The sequence below is a fragment of the Pristiophorus japonicus genome, chromosome 16, assembly GCF_044704955.1.
Source record: "Pristiophorus japonicus isolate sPriJap1 chromosome 16, sPriJap1.hap1, whole genome shotgun sequence".
NCBI lineage: Eukaryota > Metazoa > Chordata > Chondrichthyes > Pristiophoridae > Pristiophorus > Pristiophorus japonicus.
In genome coordinates this window covers 77,237,270-77,254,851 of record NC_091992.1, presented here as the reverse complement: position 1 = coordinate 77,254,851, position 17,582 = coordinate 77,237,270, and the positions used below count along the sequence as shown (strand labels likewise).

The window sequence follows — 17,582 nt, the reverse complement described above, 5'->3', positions numbered from 1 at the left end:
ACTTGGGAGTCAACCAAAACCACACGACATTTTCTTTTAAAATTTCCCCCATTTTTATCTCCCTTTGCTGAAGACGGCCACATACACTGAGGTACAGTGTCACAGGCGCCCACTAGCGGAAATTACTCACACAAGTGGCCGCTCTTCATGCATCAACTCGACAGCCCAATCCCAATCTCATCAAATGTGCGCACACAAGTAGCAATCGGGAGTGGGATGCTGGCTTGCAGGCTTGCACTTTTTCTCCCTTGCCTTGCTCAAGCAATGAGGCCAACTGCAGTGTTACAAATGCCATCCATGTCAAGATCAACTAACTCAGCACCATACAGGAGCCAACTCGTGGTCTGCATAGCTCACTACACCAGGCACTGATTTTACCCACTATACCATAATAAACCCCATTCCAGCAGGGTGCATAACATCATTGAATCATAGAAGTTTATGTCACAGAAAGGGGCCCTTTGGCCAATCATGTTTGTGCCGGCCAACAAAGAGCTATTAAGCCTAATCCCACTTTCCAGCTCTTCATCCGTAGCCTTGTAGGTTACGAGTAGAATCTCACATCGTGCATGCGGACGATGTGGCCCGCCCAACACAGCTGATCGCGTGTGGTCAGTGCTTCGATGCTGGGGATGTTGGCACCTCGAGTCTCGTCGCCGAGAGCATGCAGAAACCAAGTGCAGACAGCGGAAGGAGCGTGCGGCAAACCAGACTCGCCACCCACTCTTTCCCTCAATCACTGTCTGTCCTACCTACGACAGAGACTGTAATTCCCGTATTTGATGTACAGCCGCCTGAGAACTCACTTTTAGAGTGGAAGCAAGTCTTCCTCGATTTCGAGGGACTGCCGATGATGATAATGCAGTTTACAGCATATCCAAGTACTTTTTAAATGTGGTGAGGGTTTCTGCCTCTAGCACCCTTTCAGGCAATGAGTTCCAGACCCCATCACCCTCTGGGTGAAACAATTTCTCAACTCTCCTCTAAACCTTCCGCCAGTTACTTTAAATCTATGCCCCCTGATTATCTCTGCTAAGGCAAATAGGTCGTCAGTCCTATCCACTCTAACTAGGCCCTTCATAATTTTATACACCTCAATTAAATTTCCCCTCAGCCTCCTCTGGCAAAGGAACCAAGGGGAAGATGAGGAGAATTTTTTTATGCAGTGGGCTTTTATGATCTGAACATTTTTCAGGGATATGGGGAGAGGGGCTGAGAGGTTGTTTCCCCTGGGCCGGAGTGTCTAGAACCAGGGGGCATAGTCTCAGGATAAGGGGTCGGCCATTTAAGACAGAGATGAGGAGGAATTTCTTCACTCGGAAGGTGGTGAATCTTTGGAATTCTCTACCCCAGAAGGCTGTGGATGCTGAGTCTCTAAATATATTCAGAGGAATCAAGGGATATGGAGATCGGGCAGGAAAGGGGAGTTGAGGTCGATGATCAGCCATGATCTTACTGAATGGCGGAGCAGGCTCGAGGGCCGTAGGGCCTACTCCCGCTCCTATTTCTTATGTTCTTATAGAGTGGGAGGAATTGGATAGCTCTTTCAAAAGCCGGCACAGACACAATGGCCAAATGGTTTCTTTCAGTGCAGTATGATTCTAAGACAAATACAAACTTATTTCCTAAAAGATATTCTGCCAACATGGATTTTGCCCTCTCCCCTTCATTTATGCCTCCTGTGCTAGTCACCATTCCCTGGGCGGAAAGGACAAGTGGCCTGGCTGCCAGGCCCTGAGCGTATGACTGGCTGACTTTTCTTGGATTTCCCTCCCTCTGGGAAGCACCAGATTTCTGCTGTGTGCTTTACCTAACTGCAGGACAAGATTGGCAATTCACTGCATGCAGAATTAATGCCATAAAGACTCCCAACTGGCAGTTCCCCAGATGGTTTAAGAAGGTAAAAGCCAAACCAGACCAGAAAGGTGTAAATCCCCAGTCAATGCGGAGTTAGTTGACCTCAGCTATAGGGGTGCTCGAATTACTGTCAGCATCCTGGGCAGTTTGGTGCCGGGGTCCCATCTAATATGATCAAACCGTATTTTATACAAGACCCTTCCAGCTGACTTTCACGTCACCTGGACTGGATTTAACCTCTGCTGAAAGGGCAATGTCCTCACCCCACCATACGGACTGCGGAAAAGTTTTAATTTTGATAAACACAAATATATGTACAAGACAAAACCAGCTCAATGAACCACATGCTGGAAAAGCAAAAATAATTCCGAACTACCCTGTCCTCGAGACAAAAGCAAGATTCAGCCCCCATGCTCTTACCGACAGCCTGTAATGAGACTAACAACGGAAGGATGGAATGTTCCAAGTACCGCCAGATCAAAGATTGCTGCCGCACGGAAATGGACTATTCCATCATCCAGTCAGTGCCAATATCTTTCACCATGAGCTGTTCTCCTGTCCACTCCCCATACCCTTTAATAGTCCCCTTTTTCAAGCAATCAATTCCCTTTAAAAGAAATATTATGGACTCGGCTTCAACAATACTTTGTGACACAGAATCCCACATGATAGGCATCCCAATCCAAAGATATTCCACCCACCCCCCGCGACCCCCTTTAATTCTTGTGATTTTGGGCCCTATTACCCTCCTAGCCACCAGTCAACACAATTCCTCAGATTGTAACCCCTCATTAATCTTGAAGATCTTTAAGGGGTCACAACAGAATCTTCAGAGTATGCGTCTGAAAATGCCAGCAATGCTTTCCTTGCGGCCAAACATATCTTTATCAGTCTCAAGATGGTGCTATACTGTGCTACACGCTTTATGCCATCGATTTTATTGAACAAATATGGTGATTTAGAATCTTGATTTTGGTCATAATTTCTAACAAAATGTTTCGATATAAAGCAGTGAACAATTTCCTCTCGTGGTTGTGAAACACTTAATTCGGGCTCAGGAAATGACTGGGAATCCCTTACCTTGTTGTCCTTGACCTGAAGCTGTGACACCATCTCAGAGACATCCTCGGTGTCTACGGGGGGGGATAAAAAGACAGAATAATACAAGGCAGTCACAATATTCTCTGATGTGAACAGGGACAGGAATAGAATGATCAAACCCTAAAATACACACAGCGGCATTATTATTGCCAGTGTTCACCCTAAAACACACAGTAAACCAGCCATGCCCTCCTAGTTACAGGTGGTAAGACCACTGCAGTCACCTTCTGCTGCTAAGTAGCTATTACCTTTTATATACATTTTTTAATTTCCGTCTCCGACATTCATATGCAAGCTGCATTATCGCCTACTCCTAATCTCAGTCTGATCACATATGACTGCTAATGGCTGAGATTCTTCCCATTAAAACATGTAGATTGTTTTTTAAACCAAAGAACTCAATGTTAAAACAAAACTGAATGTTTATTTTAACATGTACACTTTGACTTTTTCCTCGAATATATAACCTGTATATGGCTGGAGAAACAGGCCGTGCATTTTAATGACGGGATGGTATTATTTTTGTAATCTGCTCCATCTCCTGAGCAAAAATCAGCTTCAAGATTAGTGGTCACATTCCACACTTCCTTGCACTGCTGTGCAAGATATGGGCCTTTTAATCTTCTTCGTCAACCTACATTGTCGATGACCAGTGGGGGATGGCGGGGGGGGGGGGGGGGGGGGGGGAATTCTTGTTGTTTCAAAGGGGTGGGGACATTCTGCATGTCTCCTTCTCCCGGTTTGTATCTTGCTGTCTTTTTTCTCATTAATGTCTTCATGCACCTGAAAAGGTTGGATTCCTGAGCCTCATCGCTGTGACATCCATGCATGGGTAATTAGGAAAAGTGCATTCAATATTAATGTTGATTTTCCACACTGGTGTTCCTTGTGGTTGTGAAAACATTGTGATTATAGGGATGTTGGAAGACATCCGAGATTATTCTGCACTTTATGTTGCTTCATTTCTCAGGGTTTATTCTCACAGCTGTGCAAATCACAATTCCTGTTCTTTCAGTTTAAAAAACACACTACTAAATCTCCTTTTATCCTTCTCTGCTTCAGTTGGAATAGTCCCAGTATGTGGAATCTCTCAACTATTTTCCCATCCCTGGCATCATCTGGGTGAATCCATGCTGTATGCTCCCTATAGCTTTAATGTCCTTTCTATAACAATGCTTCCAACTATGGTGTAAACAATTGGTGCCCCGACCTGCGAGGAAACACCTGCTGCAGATTGGGGGTATAAGAGGAGGAGCCACTTCAAGATACAGCGCGAGCCGTTCCAGGAGGGCGACTGGGTGACGTCACCAAAACCCAGGTCGCCGATTGGAGTGTGGGCAGGAACTTCGGCTGGGCTTAGGTACAGCAGGGGTGCAGTGAATGTCCGGGGCAGAGGAATGGAGAGAGATCGGGGTCCAGGAGAGGCACGAGTTCGGGGCCCAGGGACAGCATGGGCCAGCCCACACTGCGATATGTGCGTGCACTAGGTCCGTGCAGCAGAGCAGGGCTCCAGTCGTCTTGGTTAACCCTTGCCACTGGACCAAGACCTAACTCTGTCGAGCCCGTGTGGTGGCTGGTGTGCAACAGCCACCATACGTTAAAAAAATCCACGCACAGACATCTTCCACCCTTCAACATGTAGTTCGGGACCTGGAATATCAGGTCCTTCATCGAAACACATGTAAACACATCCCTTTTTGGTGTGGAAGCAAGTCATCCTCGATACAAGGGAGCGCCTCAGAAGAAGATTACCCTTTAACATATCGAAGGGAAGTAATGCCATTCATTCTTCCACACACACAGGTGACAATCAGATTACACCTCCCCATGACATATAGAGCCAAGAACACCATTAATCCTTCCATTACACAAAGCCAAGAACCCAGTTACATTTTCCAATATATTCACTACATACACAGCTAAACAACAACAACTTGCCTTTATGTAGCACCGTTAACGTAGTTAGATGTCGCAAGGCGTCCCACAGGAGCGATTAGCGAACAAAATTCGACACCGAGCCACAGGAGGAGATATTAGGACAGGTGACCAAAAGCTTGGCCAAAGAGGTAGGTTTTAAGGAGCGTCTTAAAGGAGGAGAGAGGAGTAGAGAGGCGGAGAGGTTTAGGGAGGGAGCTCCAGAGCTTAGGCCTAGGCAGTTAAATGCACGGCCGCCAATTGAGCGATTTAAAGGGGGGACGCACAAAAGGCCAGAATTGGAGGAGCACAGAGACCTCGGAGGTTGCAGGGCTGGAGGAGGTTACAGAGATAGGGGGAGAGCAAGGCCCTTGGAGGAATTTACAAAGGATGAGAATATTTAAATTGGGGCTTTGCCAGACCGGGAGCACAGGGGTGATGGGTGAATGGGAATTGGTGCAAGTTAGGATACAGGCAGCAGAGTTTTGAATGAGCTCAAGTTTACAGAGGGGCAAGGCGAGAGGTTGGCCAGGAGAGCGCTGGAATAGTCGAGTCTAGAGGTAACAAAGGGTTTCAGCTGCAGACACGCTGAGGCAGGGCTGAGACGGGCGATGTTCCGGAGATCGAATAGGCGGAGCTAGCGATGGAGAGGATATGTGGTTGGAACCTCAGCTCAGGGTCAAATAGAACGCTGCAGTTGCAAACAGTCTCGTTCAGCCTCTGACAGTGGCCGGGATGGTGTCGGTGGCTAGTGAATGGAGCTTGTGGTGGGGACCAAAGACAACGGCTTCAGTCTTCCCCGTGCATCACAACATTCAACAGTGACTACACTCTAAAAAGTACTTCATTGGCTGTAAAGCACTTTGAGACGTCCAGTGGTCATGAAAGGCACTCTATAAATTCAAATCTTTCTTTCTCTCCCCAAAACTCTGCTCATCTAATAACCCCATTATCCTCTCCATTACACAGAGCCAGAAACCGAATTAACTCTTCCATTACACAGAGCCAATAACCACATTAAATTGAGCCAATAACACCATTCCCTCTCCATCACATACAGAGCCAGGAACCCCAGTACTCTCTCCACTATATAGAGTCAACAATCCCAATTACCCTTGCACTTACAAACAGTACCAACTTCTTGCCCACAAGGCCGGCTTCTCACATATTCCCCAACATATACAGTGGCAACAATGCACAAGCTTGTACAACATGACTTCAACCAGCTCAGTTCCCAAAGTACGTGCAGCACACTACACACAGCATGCACATATACATATCATTTACTTCCGGCTACAATGTAGAGTTTCCATTTTTAGCAAGTTTCACAGACACAGTCATGCATTATAATGTTTGACCAAATGCCCACTCAACCAGCTTAGTGCACTCACCTAGAATAGCAGCTGCCTGCACAGAGTATTTCTCAGCATTGACTCGGGCAGCTAGTTCCTTCACGTCAGGGAGATCCTGCACAGAAGCAGCACACATTATTCTGTTATTAAGGAAGCAGTAGCAGGACATTTGGAAAACCATAATTCAATCCAGCAGTCAGCATGGTTTTATGAAAGAGAAATCATGTTTGACAAATTTGCTGGAGTTCTTTGAGGGTGCAGGGTGGATAAGGGGGAACCAGTGGATGCGGTCTATTTGGATTTCCAGAAGGCATTCGATAAGGTGCCACATAAAAGGTTACTGCACAAGATAAAAGTTCACGGGAGTAATATATTAGCATGGGTAGAGGATTGGCTAACTAACAGAATACAGAGAGTCAGGATAAATGGGTTGTTTTCCGATTGGCAAACAGTAACTAGTGGAGTGCCGCAGGGATCAGTACTGGGGCCTCAACTATTTACAGTCTATATTAATGATTTGGATGAAGGGACCAAGTGTAATGTTGCCAAGTTTGCTGATGATACAAAGATGGGTGGGAAAGCAAATTGTGAGGAGGACACAAAAAATATGTAAAGGGATATAGACAGGCTAAGTGAGTAGGCAAAAATTTGGCAAATGGGTGTATAATGTGGGAAAATGTGAGGTTATCCACTTTGGCAGAAAAAACAGAAGGGCAAATTACAATTTAAATGGAGAAAAATTACAAAGTACTGCAGTACAGAGGGACCTGGGGGTCCTTGTGCATGAAACACAAACAGTTAATATGCAGGTACAGCAAGTAATCAGGAAGCTGGGCAGGGAAGTGGAGCTGAGTCCATGATCAGGTCAGCCATGATCTTATTAAATGGTGGAGCAGGCTCTAGGGGCCAAATGGCCTATGTTCACAATGTTACCCCAATATTTCTGCATCACTAACCACAGTTACATTTGGTTTTTTTTTAAAAATAGAATGTTTTCGCAATTGTTTAATATCATTTCCTGTAAGCACCGCATATCCACTATGATGCAGACACTGTACTTTTTATGTGCAGTTGTGTGATCAGAAGGTTAACAATTACCCTTACTCATACTGGATTGAACAGTCTTGTACTATATCACTCAATTCAGAGGCAGATATTAAATTCAGACTATAATAGCTAGTATTTATGTACTATTACATTGAAGCACACAAAATCAAAACATGAGGAGAAAATTCTGCCATGACTTAATTACCTGTCATAAAAATGACCAGTACGATATTAAAAAAAAGTTTTAAGGACAAAGTTCTGTTTCTTGACCAGGTCAGTTATGTCTTACTTAAGCAGGAGGTTAGAAGTGTACTAATCCAACACTGGAAGTTGTCGAGTTGCCTGCGACCAAATGATCAGTATTCATGTACAAACCTCAAGAATGAACTTCAGTAGCCTGTTCAACCATGCAGGGAGGCATCACAGCGCTCCTATCTGCATCTTATGTGTACAATCCAAAGAGGTCACTGGATAGCCATCAGGAATGAGAACCGGGCCGATTTTCCTTTCCCTTCCTGATCTGAGGGGAAGTGGGCAAGGGAGTGGAGTTGAGGCCAAGATCAGATCAGCTATGATCTTATTGAATAGCGGAGCAGGCTTGAGGGGCCAAATGGCCGACTCCTGCTCCTACTTCTTATGTTCTTAGGGTCTCCTGGCTGACTGTAGCTGCCCCAACTGTGGTGCCCAGCAGACGTCAGCTAACTCAGTACGCCCTTGTCTGTATGGCTCAGCAACTCACTGGGGGCATCAGGCAAGCAGCACTTCGCACCTGTTACGGCTTGTATTATTGAAGAATTCACTAAATATATTCAATTCACTAAATATATTCAAAAAGGAGTTAGATATAGTCCTTACTACTAGGGGGATCAAGGGGTATGGCAAGAAAGCAGGAATGGGGTACTGAAGTTGCATGTTCAGCCATGAACTGATTGAATGGTGGTGCAGGCTCGAAGGGCCGAATGGCCTATTCCTGCACCTATTTTCTATATTTCTGTGCAAAGCTTCCTTTACTGCTCGTCACTGTATATAGCTTTAACAAAAACAGTACAACACAAGGAAACATTTACAAACCATTACCAAAGACTTCATTTAGATTGGATGCCACAGGGTTGCTAACTAAGGAGGAGTGAGAAAGGAGGCTACCACAATGTCAACACTCAGTTGCAGGAGGGTGTAAAGTGATGAATGGTTAAACTAACGAAGGGCGATGCTCGATGGACAGAGCTTATGAGGAAGACAGAGACAAGTGGGTAAGACAAAGGAAGAACTTTTACATTCTCTGGATGCATGAAAGTGCTTCACAGCCAGTTACTTTTGGAATGATAATCATTATTGCTTTGTAGGCAAACGCAGCAGCCGATTTGTGCGCAAGGTCCCACAGACAATGAGGTAAATGGCAGAGGTGGACAGAAGTGGCTTGATCGGCCAAGTGGCCCTTTCTCAAAGATGACATCTCCTTTGCATTCAAGCTGCTTCTTGTTGCATCTGTGTTCCGTAGCTCATGCAGTCCGCTCAACAAAACAGAGGGCATGGGACGATATCTACGTAGAGAGCTGGTGGTGTGGCTTTGCTAGCTGATCAGCCAAGAGATGCATTTGGATGTGTCTAATCATCCAATGCAAGGCGGCGGCAGTGTGACGGCACTTTTTGCTGTCCTTTTTATCAATGTTTATTATCTGGAAACACTCATAAATGAACAGGTCTCTGAATAAAATGTGGCATTCACCAATGCTGTACCTGTAAATTATTTGTAAATTTTGTAGTCTGGGTCTGTGCCTCGGAGGTGTATTTAAGGACACGCTCAAATAGAACCAGGGCTTCACTCCACTTTTTCACTAGTACATAGGACTGAGCAATGAAAAAGCACCTGGAAAACAAAGAGGACATTGAGACCAATGCAGATACAACCCCCTTTCCCCAAAACCGCAACACACCGTACAGCTCTGCAGCACTTCAGAAAACAAATGGACAGGAACAAACCAGTGATTGGATGGCTTCTGATGATCTCGCATGGCTTCAGCTCCGAACACGCCAGTCTCTGGGTAGCCACATCAGTGAAAAATTAGACTTATATTTATATAGCACCGTGTCACGCCTCTCAGAGCACTTCGTATACAGTCAATTAACTTGCAGTACAGTGACTGTTCTGTTGGCAACCATGTCAGCCATTGTGCGCAAAGCAACCAGATGAATGACCAGTTAAGCTGTTTTGGTAATGCTGCTTGAGCGATGAATGTGGACCAGGCCACTGCAAGAGCTCCTTGCCTTTTGCAAAACAGTAGCATGGGATCTTTAACATCCATTTGTTAGATGCAGTCTTGGTTTAATTCCTCATCCAAATGACGGCACCTCCAACGCTGCAGCACTCCCTCAGGACTGCACTGGAGTGTCAGCCTAGGTTACACACCAAGTCCTGGAGTGGGCTTGAACTCTCAACCTTCGGTCTTGTGTTATCAGCGGAGTCAAGCAGACACCTCAAGGTTCCGACCCAGAGATTCCGACTATGGCGGCGCAAGCTGGCGAGACTGACCAGAATTTTGGGCGGGGCCTGTTTCCGTTGGGCTGCCACCCCTTTCTTTCTACCGTCTCAATATTCTGCCAAAAACGGGGGCAGATATCATCCTGGCGGAAGTGGGGGTGAAAGAAAAATTGACAAAAACCCCGTTTCCTAATGGCAACTTTAAAATGCTAACTTTTAAAATGTTCTCCCCTTCCCTCCCCCTCCCACTGGAAAATTCCTGGCCCTCTATGTGACAGATGTCTGGGGAATGTCAAAAACGGTGCAGGTGCTCACTCCCTTGTATGGGACAACACCCTGAGATTTGGGGTGGGTCCAGAGCCAGGGCAGCCCTGCCTTGCTTACAGTGGTGGAACAGGGCCTCTTTATTCGGCATTCACCCGGGGGTATTCATTCTTCGGGTGTGCCCACCAAGCAGAGAGCACAGCACTTGCATCTGTTTCTTTAATTTAAATTCACCTTTGATCCATGAAGCATTTTTAAACATAACTCCCTTAATTTGAATTTAGGCACATTACATCTCAATACATAGACAGGACAAAAGGGTTAAGACCCGGCTGCACAAGATCTATGTGCATTCTACAGCCCAATCTATAACGGATTCAATCACCTCGCCGATCACTGCCTAAACATGAGGTACATGGGACCCATGGAACATATCCCAAGTTGGAATGGGGGGGGGGGGGGAACCTGATGGAAAAAGAAATGAGGCCTCGATTTCAAAATTCTCATCCTTATTTTCAAATCTCTCCATGGCCTCGCACCTCCCCATCTCTGTAATCTCCTCCAGCCTCACAACCCCGCACCACCCCCCAACCCCCGAGGTGTCTGCGCTCCTCTAATTCTGCCCTCCTGAGCATCCCTGATTGTAATCGCTCAACCATTGGTGGCCGTGTCTTCTGTTGCCTAGGCCCCAAGCTCAGGAACTCCCTCCCTAAACCTCTCCGCCTCTCTTTCCTCCTTCAAGATGCTCCTTAAAACCTACCTCTTTGATCTAGCTTTTGATCACCTGTGCTAATTTCTACTTCTGTGGCTTGGTGTCAAATTTATATCGCATAATATTCCTGTGAAGTGCCTTGGGACGTTTCACTACGTTAAAGGCGCTATATAAATACACGTTGTGGTTGTTGGATATGGGACTGAAGGGCAGCTGACTAAACATTACAGACTTTAATGGAGAAAACACTTGAGTGAACAGTCTGTCGAACTTGAAACTGCTCCGTGTATTGCCTGGATTCAAAGAAACACTGCTCTGAGGGTGTGGTGCTTGCTACTGCTTCAGGCCGAGAGTGTGACCTGAAACTGTCGCTGATGATCGAAACGGACCTTTACCCATCAGATTTTATCCACCAGTAATAATTTCATCCCGCACTACTGTTCCATCTTAATTGTATATTAAACGGTTCAAAACCTGAAATTAAAGCAGGAATTGCTGAGAATAAGCGAATACTCTGGGTTGGAACTTCAATCAGAAGCGCAACCTCTGAAGCATTAACTTGTCACTTCTTTCAATTACTCATTCGGTGGCTGTGCACTTTCAGTGTCTTCTGTCCTCTTGAGTATCCCTAAGCTCTGGAACTCCCTGCGTAAACCTCTCCGCCTCTCTACCCTCCTTCAAGACGCTCTTTCAAACCTACCTCTTTGGCCAAGCCTGCTCTAATTTCTACTTATGCGGCTCGGTGTCAAATTTTTATCTCATGACACCCCTGTGAAATGCCCTGGGACGTCTCACTACGTTAAAGGCACTATATAAATACAAGTTGTTGTTGTAGTAAGTGAACTAGAATGCCTGAACATTTGCACTCCAAGATCAGTGAGACAGAAATAGGGTCTTTTAGTCTGTAGTTTCTCCTCTGCATTGCATTTCTAAATTTAGAAGCACAGGTCCATTTAAGACAGCACTCTCAAAATGGGAGGCTTAGAATCTAGCTTCTACTCCTTTCCCTCGGCATGAAACACATCTGAAATAAAGCGGCTAAACCAATGCGGTTTATTACTAACAGATAGCGCGTCTGCGTAAACAAATCACCAAGCACACCCAAGTGTGAGAAACATTTAACATTCATCACTGGGTTACTGAGAAGTGGTATAATCTAATTAGGATCAGAGTGTCTATTCACAACAGTACCAGCCAATGAGTTGGAGGTGGGGCGGGACTTGCGGACAGGATTTACAGCAAAGTAAGCAAAGTCTATTTACTCAGCAAACATAGTTACATAATACAAGTTAATTATTTCTCCAGGCTATTGCAGCACGGGGAGGGTATTTACATACAATCAATCCCAGTCACTTACAGCAGTGCGGTTTCCAGGTGTGATTGACAGGGAATCATCCAATCATCTCTATTCTTGTCAGGAATAGTGGCGTCACTAACAGCCAATTAGGATAGCTCGAGCATTATACAGACTACAGGTGGCCATCTCCATGCCTCTCTCTATGTGTTATTGAGCTGGGTGCTAGGTTTTACTGTCTCAAAGGGTTTTATGGGTATAAGGATTAGATCCCTTTGACATACAAGTTAGTTACGGTATTGACCTGGCTGCAACAAACTGAGGCAAGGTGCAGCTCCATAAGTAGGGACACCTATCTAATCCCAAGTCAGCAACAGATTGGGAGCAAGCAGCTGGCTACTTCTGTAATATATGCAGTTGTGAGTATACTCACAGGTTTGGAGAGCTGTTGAGGGCCCTGACTCCGTTAGGTGTGTCGAGGAGGCTCAAGCACATGGGGAGATCCCGTCCGACCTGACCCCCGTCCGGACAGAAATCCTCATCGGCGTCAAGCCCCGAAATGTCCCTCGGGAGCCGGCGCCTCACAACTTGAGCCTCCTCCGGGAAATCCCCTCTGTGCCTTTTAGTTCTGCGTGGAGGGGATTCCTGTACGGGCTGCTCTTGCACACTCTCCACCTTGCCATCCTCGTCTGCTGTCCGGACACACCATGGCACATCACTTTGCCGTCCGGAGGAGGCGGGGGTCCCCAATGGAGTGCTCTCTATGCGGAAGTCCTCCCTTTATTTATTGGGGACTTGGCCTGGAGGGTGTTGCATGGAGCAGTCCCGTGCAAGCGATTTTTAAGTCGGTTCATGGGCACCCAGGCCGCCTGTAATTTCTGCGGTCTGGAAGAGTCCATGTTCTATGTATATGTGGAATGTGTGAGGTTGCAGCCCCTATTCCATTATTTGAAGGGGCTGCTCCTCAAATTCTGGTTGCACTTCAGTCCCATGCTCTTGATCTTTGGGCACCCTGTGCGGAGGGGAGTAGGCAGGTCGGAGGGCTTCCTCGTAGGACTGCTCCTGGGCACGGCCAAGGGGGCCATCAACCGGTCGAGGCAGCGGGCGGTCGAGGGGGTCGTTCAGCCCGACTGCCTGCCTCTCTTCCGCAGTTACATCTGAGCCAGGGTGTCCCTGGAGATGGAGCACGCGGTGTCCACCGGTACGCTCGCGGCCTTCCATGAGAGGTGGGCGCCGGAGGGACTGGAGTGCATCATCACCCCCGGCAACCAAATTTTAATTTGATTTAAGTTTACCGTTCAAAGTTCAATTGGTTTATTTTGTCGGTTTTAGTTCCCCCCCCACTTTTAATCAGGAAGCACTTGACTAATATTTACAACTAAAATAGTTGCAGAGTGTTGAGTTGTGAGTGGCTTAACCAGTCACGTAATGTTCACAAGACTCAATAAAACCCCAGCCAGTTGGGTTCGGGGGAATCCACGATGAGGCAGGTGGTTGTGAGCCTGGTGGATGAACTGGTAATGTGTCGTGTGATTGTTAAACCTTTTGCTAATAAACCAACTAGTTCTTAATAGCAATGTGTTGCTAAGAATTCTTAAGCAAAGAACCCATGAAGCAAATACATTACAACTTCCTTTCAGAGAGTATTTATCTTTTGCTTAAACAAAATGCAAGGAAAGCCGAAAAAACTCAACCGATTGTTAGGTCCATCCACACCTTTAATGAACTGGGTCAAAGTGCAGCTTTATTGGGAATAACTAACAACTTGCTGTCAGTACTATCTGTGCATAAATTTGTTTTATAATTAAATCTGTTATCTGGCGTGGCTTGATATCAATCTCCGCTGAAGTGATGGAGGAGTGTAGTGAAAATCCCAACGGCATTGCAGAGACAAGAAAGGGCCCGACTGCTAGTCCTGGGTATGCCGTCCCAGATATATTGCAAACAAGGCCTTGTTTCAGCTCATAGGAAACACATACGTGGTTTTCGAAGTGGATTTGTGTGTTGGGTGCAAGGTATTTGAAGAAGCCTGCAACAAACAGCATCTTGGCCTTTATTGCAAAGGGGATGGAGTATAAAAGCAGGGAAGTCTTGCTACAGTTATACAGGGGTATTGGTGAGGCCACACCTGGAATACTGTGTGCAGTTTTGGTTTCCATATTTATGAAAGGATATACTTGCTTTGGAGGCAGTTCAGAGAAGGTTCACTAGGTTGATTCTGGAGAAGAGGGGGTTGACTTATGAGGAAAGGTTGAGTATGTTGGGCCTCTACTCATTGGAATGAGAGGTGATCTTATCGAACTGTATAAGATTATGAGGGGCCTTAACAAGGTGGATGCAGAGAGAATGTTTCCACTGATAGGGGAGACTAGAACTAGGGGGCATAATCTTAGAATAAGGGCCACCCATTTAAAACTGAGATGAGGAGAAATTTCTTCTCTCAGAGGGTTGTGAATCTGTAGAAACATAGAAAATAGGTGCAGGAGTAGGCCATTTGGCCCTTCGAGCCTGCACTACCATTCAATAAGGTCATGGCTGATCATTCACCTCAGCACCTTGATCCCTTTAGCCATAAGAGCCAAATCTAACTCCCTCTTGAATATATCCAACTCTCTGCGGTAGGGAATTCCACAGGTTAACAACTCTCTGAGTGAAGAAGTGTCTCCTCATCTCAGTCCTGAATGGCTTACCCCTTATCCTTAGACTGTGTCCCCTGGTTCTGGACTTCCTCAACACCGGGAACATTCTTCCTGCATCTAACCTGTCGAGTCCCATCAGAATTTTATATGTTTCTATGAGATTCCCTCTCATCCTTCTAAACTCCAGTGAATAAAGGCCCAGTCGATCTCCTCATATGTCAGTCCAGCTATCCCGGGAATCAGTTTGGTGAACCTTCGCTGCACTCCCTCAATAGCAAGAATGTCCTTCCTCAGATTAGGAGACCAAAAATGAACACAATAAGCCTCACCAAGGCCCTGTACTACTGCAGTAAGACCTCCCTGCCCCAATACTCAACTCTGCTAGCTATGAAGGCCAACATACCATTTGCCTTCTTCACTGCCTGCTGTACCTGCATGCCAACTTTCAATGACTGATGTACCGTGACACCCAGGTCTCGTTGCAGCTCCCCTTTTCCTAATCTGCCGCCATTCAGATAATATTCTGCCTTTGTGTTTTTGCCCCCAAAGTGGATAACCTCACATTTATCCACATTATACTGCATCTGCCAAGCATTTGCCCACTCACCTAATCTGTCCAAGTCACCCTGCAGCCTCTTAGCGTCCTCCTCACAGCTCACTCCGCCACCCAGTTTACTGCAAACTTGGAGATATTACACTCAATTCCTTCATCTAAATCATTCACTGCCTCAGAGAGCTGTGGAAGCTGGGTCATTGAGTAGATTTAAGACAGAGATACAGTTTCTTAACCGATCAGGGAATAAGAGGTTATGGGGAGCGGGCAGGGAAGTGGACCTGAGTCCATGATCGTATTAAATGGCGGAGCAGGCTCGAGGGGCTGTATGGCCAACTCCTGCTTCTATTTCTTATGTTCTTATAAACGAATTCCACTGCAGCGTAATAGATGGCCTCAGTTATACATATATCCAGCATCTTATACAGTAAGGGACAGAGGACATTTTTCAGCTAATACATGTACCAACCATGTAAGAAAGTATTAATACATGTTGCCAGCATTATGATGAAGATATCAGTCTATAGGTTAGAATGTGGACAAACTAAGTGTGTAGCCCTGTTATGCAATGTACATCATCATCCTGCTACTGGCTCATTAAACGATCAGGTCAAATACTTGACTTACCCCTCCCCAATTTGCTCCCCCTGCTCTCCTGAAGGTGCTGACTGACTCATACTGGGACACAGGTACAGAAGCCAGCATCATCTGGTACCTTGCCCTAGTTAGGGAAAATATACACGTTTGGACATCACAGGCGGATGGTACCAGGCTGGACTGCAATGTCACCTAAAAAGGCCTCATTGTCTTGCTCTCGGGTGAAGAATGACTACTTGGATTGAGGGGTGCCAGGAGGAGTCAGTGCCTTCAGCAGAGGAAAAGGAGGAAATCAGGAAAACATAGCGATCGCTGATTAACTGAGGAGGCAGAGAATGAACTCGTCCTCCTCCTTGCCTACCTGTAGGCCCTGTAAACCAAAGTCTTCAGCTCTACCTCCGCCTGAAAGTTTTTATCATCCTCCAGTCCCGACAGTTGGGGCAGCTCCGACAGATTCTGTGCATTAATACAATATCCAGTGTTAGAAGCAGCTTGTGAAATCGCTCAGATACACCATGCACACCTTACTATACTTCAACCCTTGCGTACCCCAAATCCTTCAGCACAGAAGCGTCGAGCAGTCCTAAATGCAAGCGTTGGCATCAGGGATGGTAGCTGTTGGATTAGTTCCCAATTCCCACATTCCCTATTTATAGCAGGACAAGACTATCAATGTCCGACAGCCTCTCCCAATAGCCTCTGATGTGGGCTCTTGCCTCAGTGCTCACTGTGCGGAGAATGCAATTCCTATTCACAACTGCGTGCAAGATCTTTGAAGCTGCATTTAGATCACTAGCTAGCAGGAAAAGGCAAGTGTGCTTAAGTGTTCATGCACAGGAATCAGCTTTGCCCCGTCTCCAGTGGTGTCAAACTAGCAACCTGGCTTTGGTACTGCCAGTTTTCTTTTATTCGTTCATGCGATGTGGGCGTTGCTGGCAAGGCCAGCATTTATTGCCCACCCCTAATTGCCATTGAGAAGATGGTAGTGAGCCGCCTTCTTGAACCGCTGCAGTCTATGTGGTCAAGGTACTCCCACAGTGCTGCTAGGAAGTGTGTTCCAGGATTTTGACCCAGCGACTATGAAGGAACTGCAAAATACTTCCAAGTCAGGATGGTGTGTGACTTGGGAGGGAAACGTGGAGGTGGTAATGTTCCCATGCGTCTGTTGCCCTTGTCCTTCGAGGTGGTAGAGGTCACGGGTTTGGGAGATGCTGCCGAAGAAGCCTTGGCGAGTTGCTGCAGTGCATCTTGTAGATGGTACACACTGCAGCCACGGTATGCCAGTGGTGGAGGGAGTGAATGTTTAAGGTGTTGGATGGGGTGCCGATCAAGCGGGCTGCTTTGTCCTGGATGGTGTCGAGCTTCTTGAGAGTTGTTGGAGCTGCACTCATCCAGACAAGTGGAGAGTATTCCATCACACTCCTGACTTGTGCTTTGTAGATGGTGGAAAGACTTTGGGGAGGCAGGTGGTGAGACACTTGCCACAGAATACCCAGCCTCTGACCTGCTCTTGTTGCCACAGTATTTATGTGGCTGGTCCAGTTAAGTTTCTGGTCAATGGTTACCCCCAGGATGTTGATGGGGGATTCGGGATGGTAATGCCCTTGAATGTAAAGGGATGGTGGGTGAACTCTCGCTTGTTAGAGACAGTCATTGCTTGGCACTTGTGTGGCGCGAATGTTACTTGCCACGTATCAGCCCAAGACTGAATGTTGTGCACGTGGGCGTGGACTGCTCCCTTATCTGAGGAGTTGCGAATGGCACTGAACACAG

General features: G+C 46.4%; 1 protein-coding gene across 1 annotated transcript in view; it reads right to left on the bottom strand.

Annotated features, from left to right (window-relative positions):
• Positions 1-17,582, bottom strand: part of srp68 (signal recognition particle 68) — a 77,932-nt gene that overhangs the window by 2,097 nt on the left and 58,253 nt on the right. The window contains exons 12-15 of the mRNA XM_070857466.1: positions 16,171-16,265; positions 9,009-9,138; positions 6,264-6,339; positions 2,938-2,990 (exon numbers count right to left, since the gene is read on the bottom strand). Coding sequence (XP_070713567.1) covers positions 2,938-2,990; positions 6,264-6,339; positions 9,009-9,138; positions 16,171-16,265 — 354 coding nt within the window. The remainder of the gene's footprint in view (positions 1-2,937; positions 2,991-6,263; positions 6,340-9,008; positions 9,139-16,170; positions 16,266-17,582) is intronic.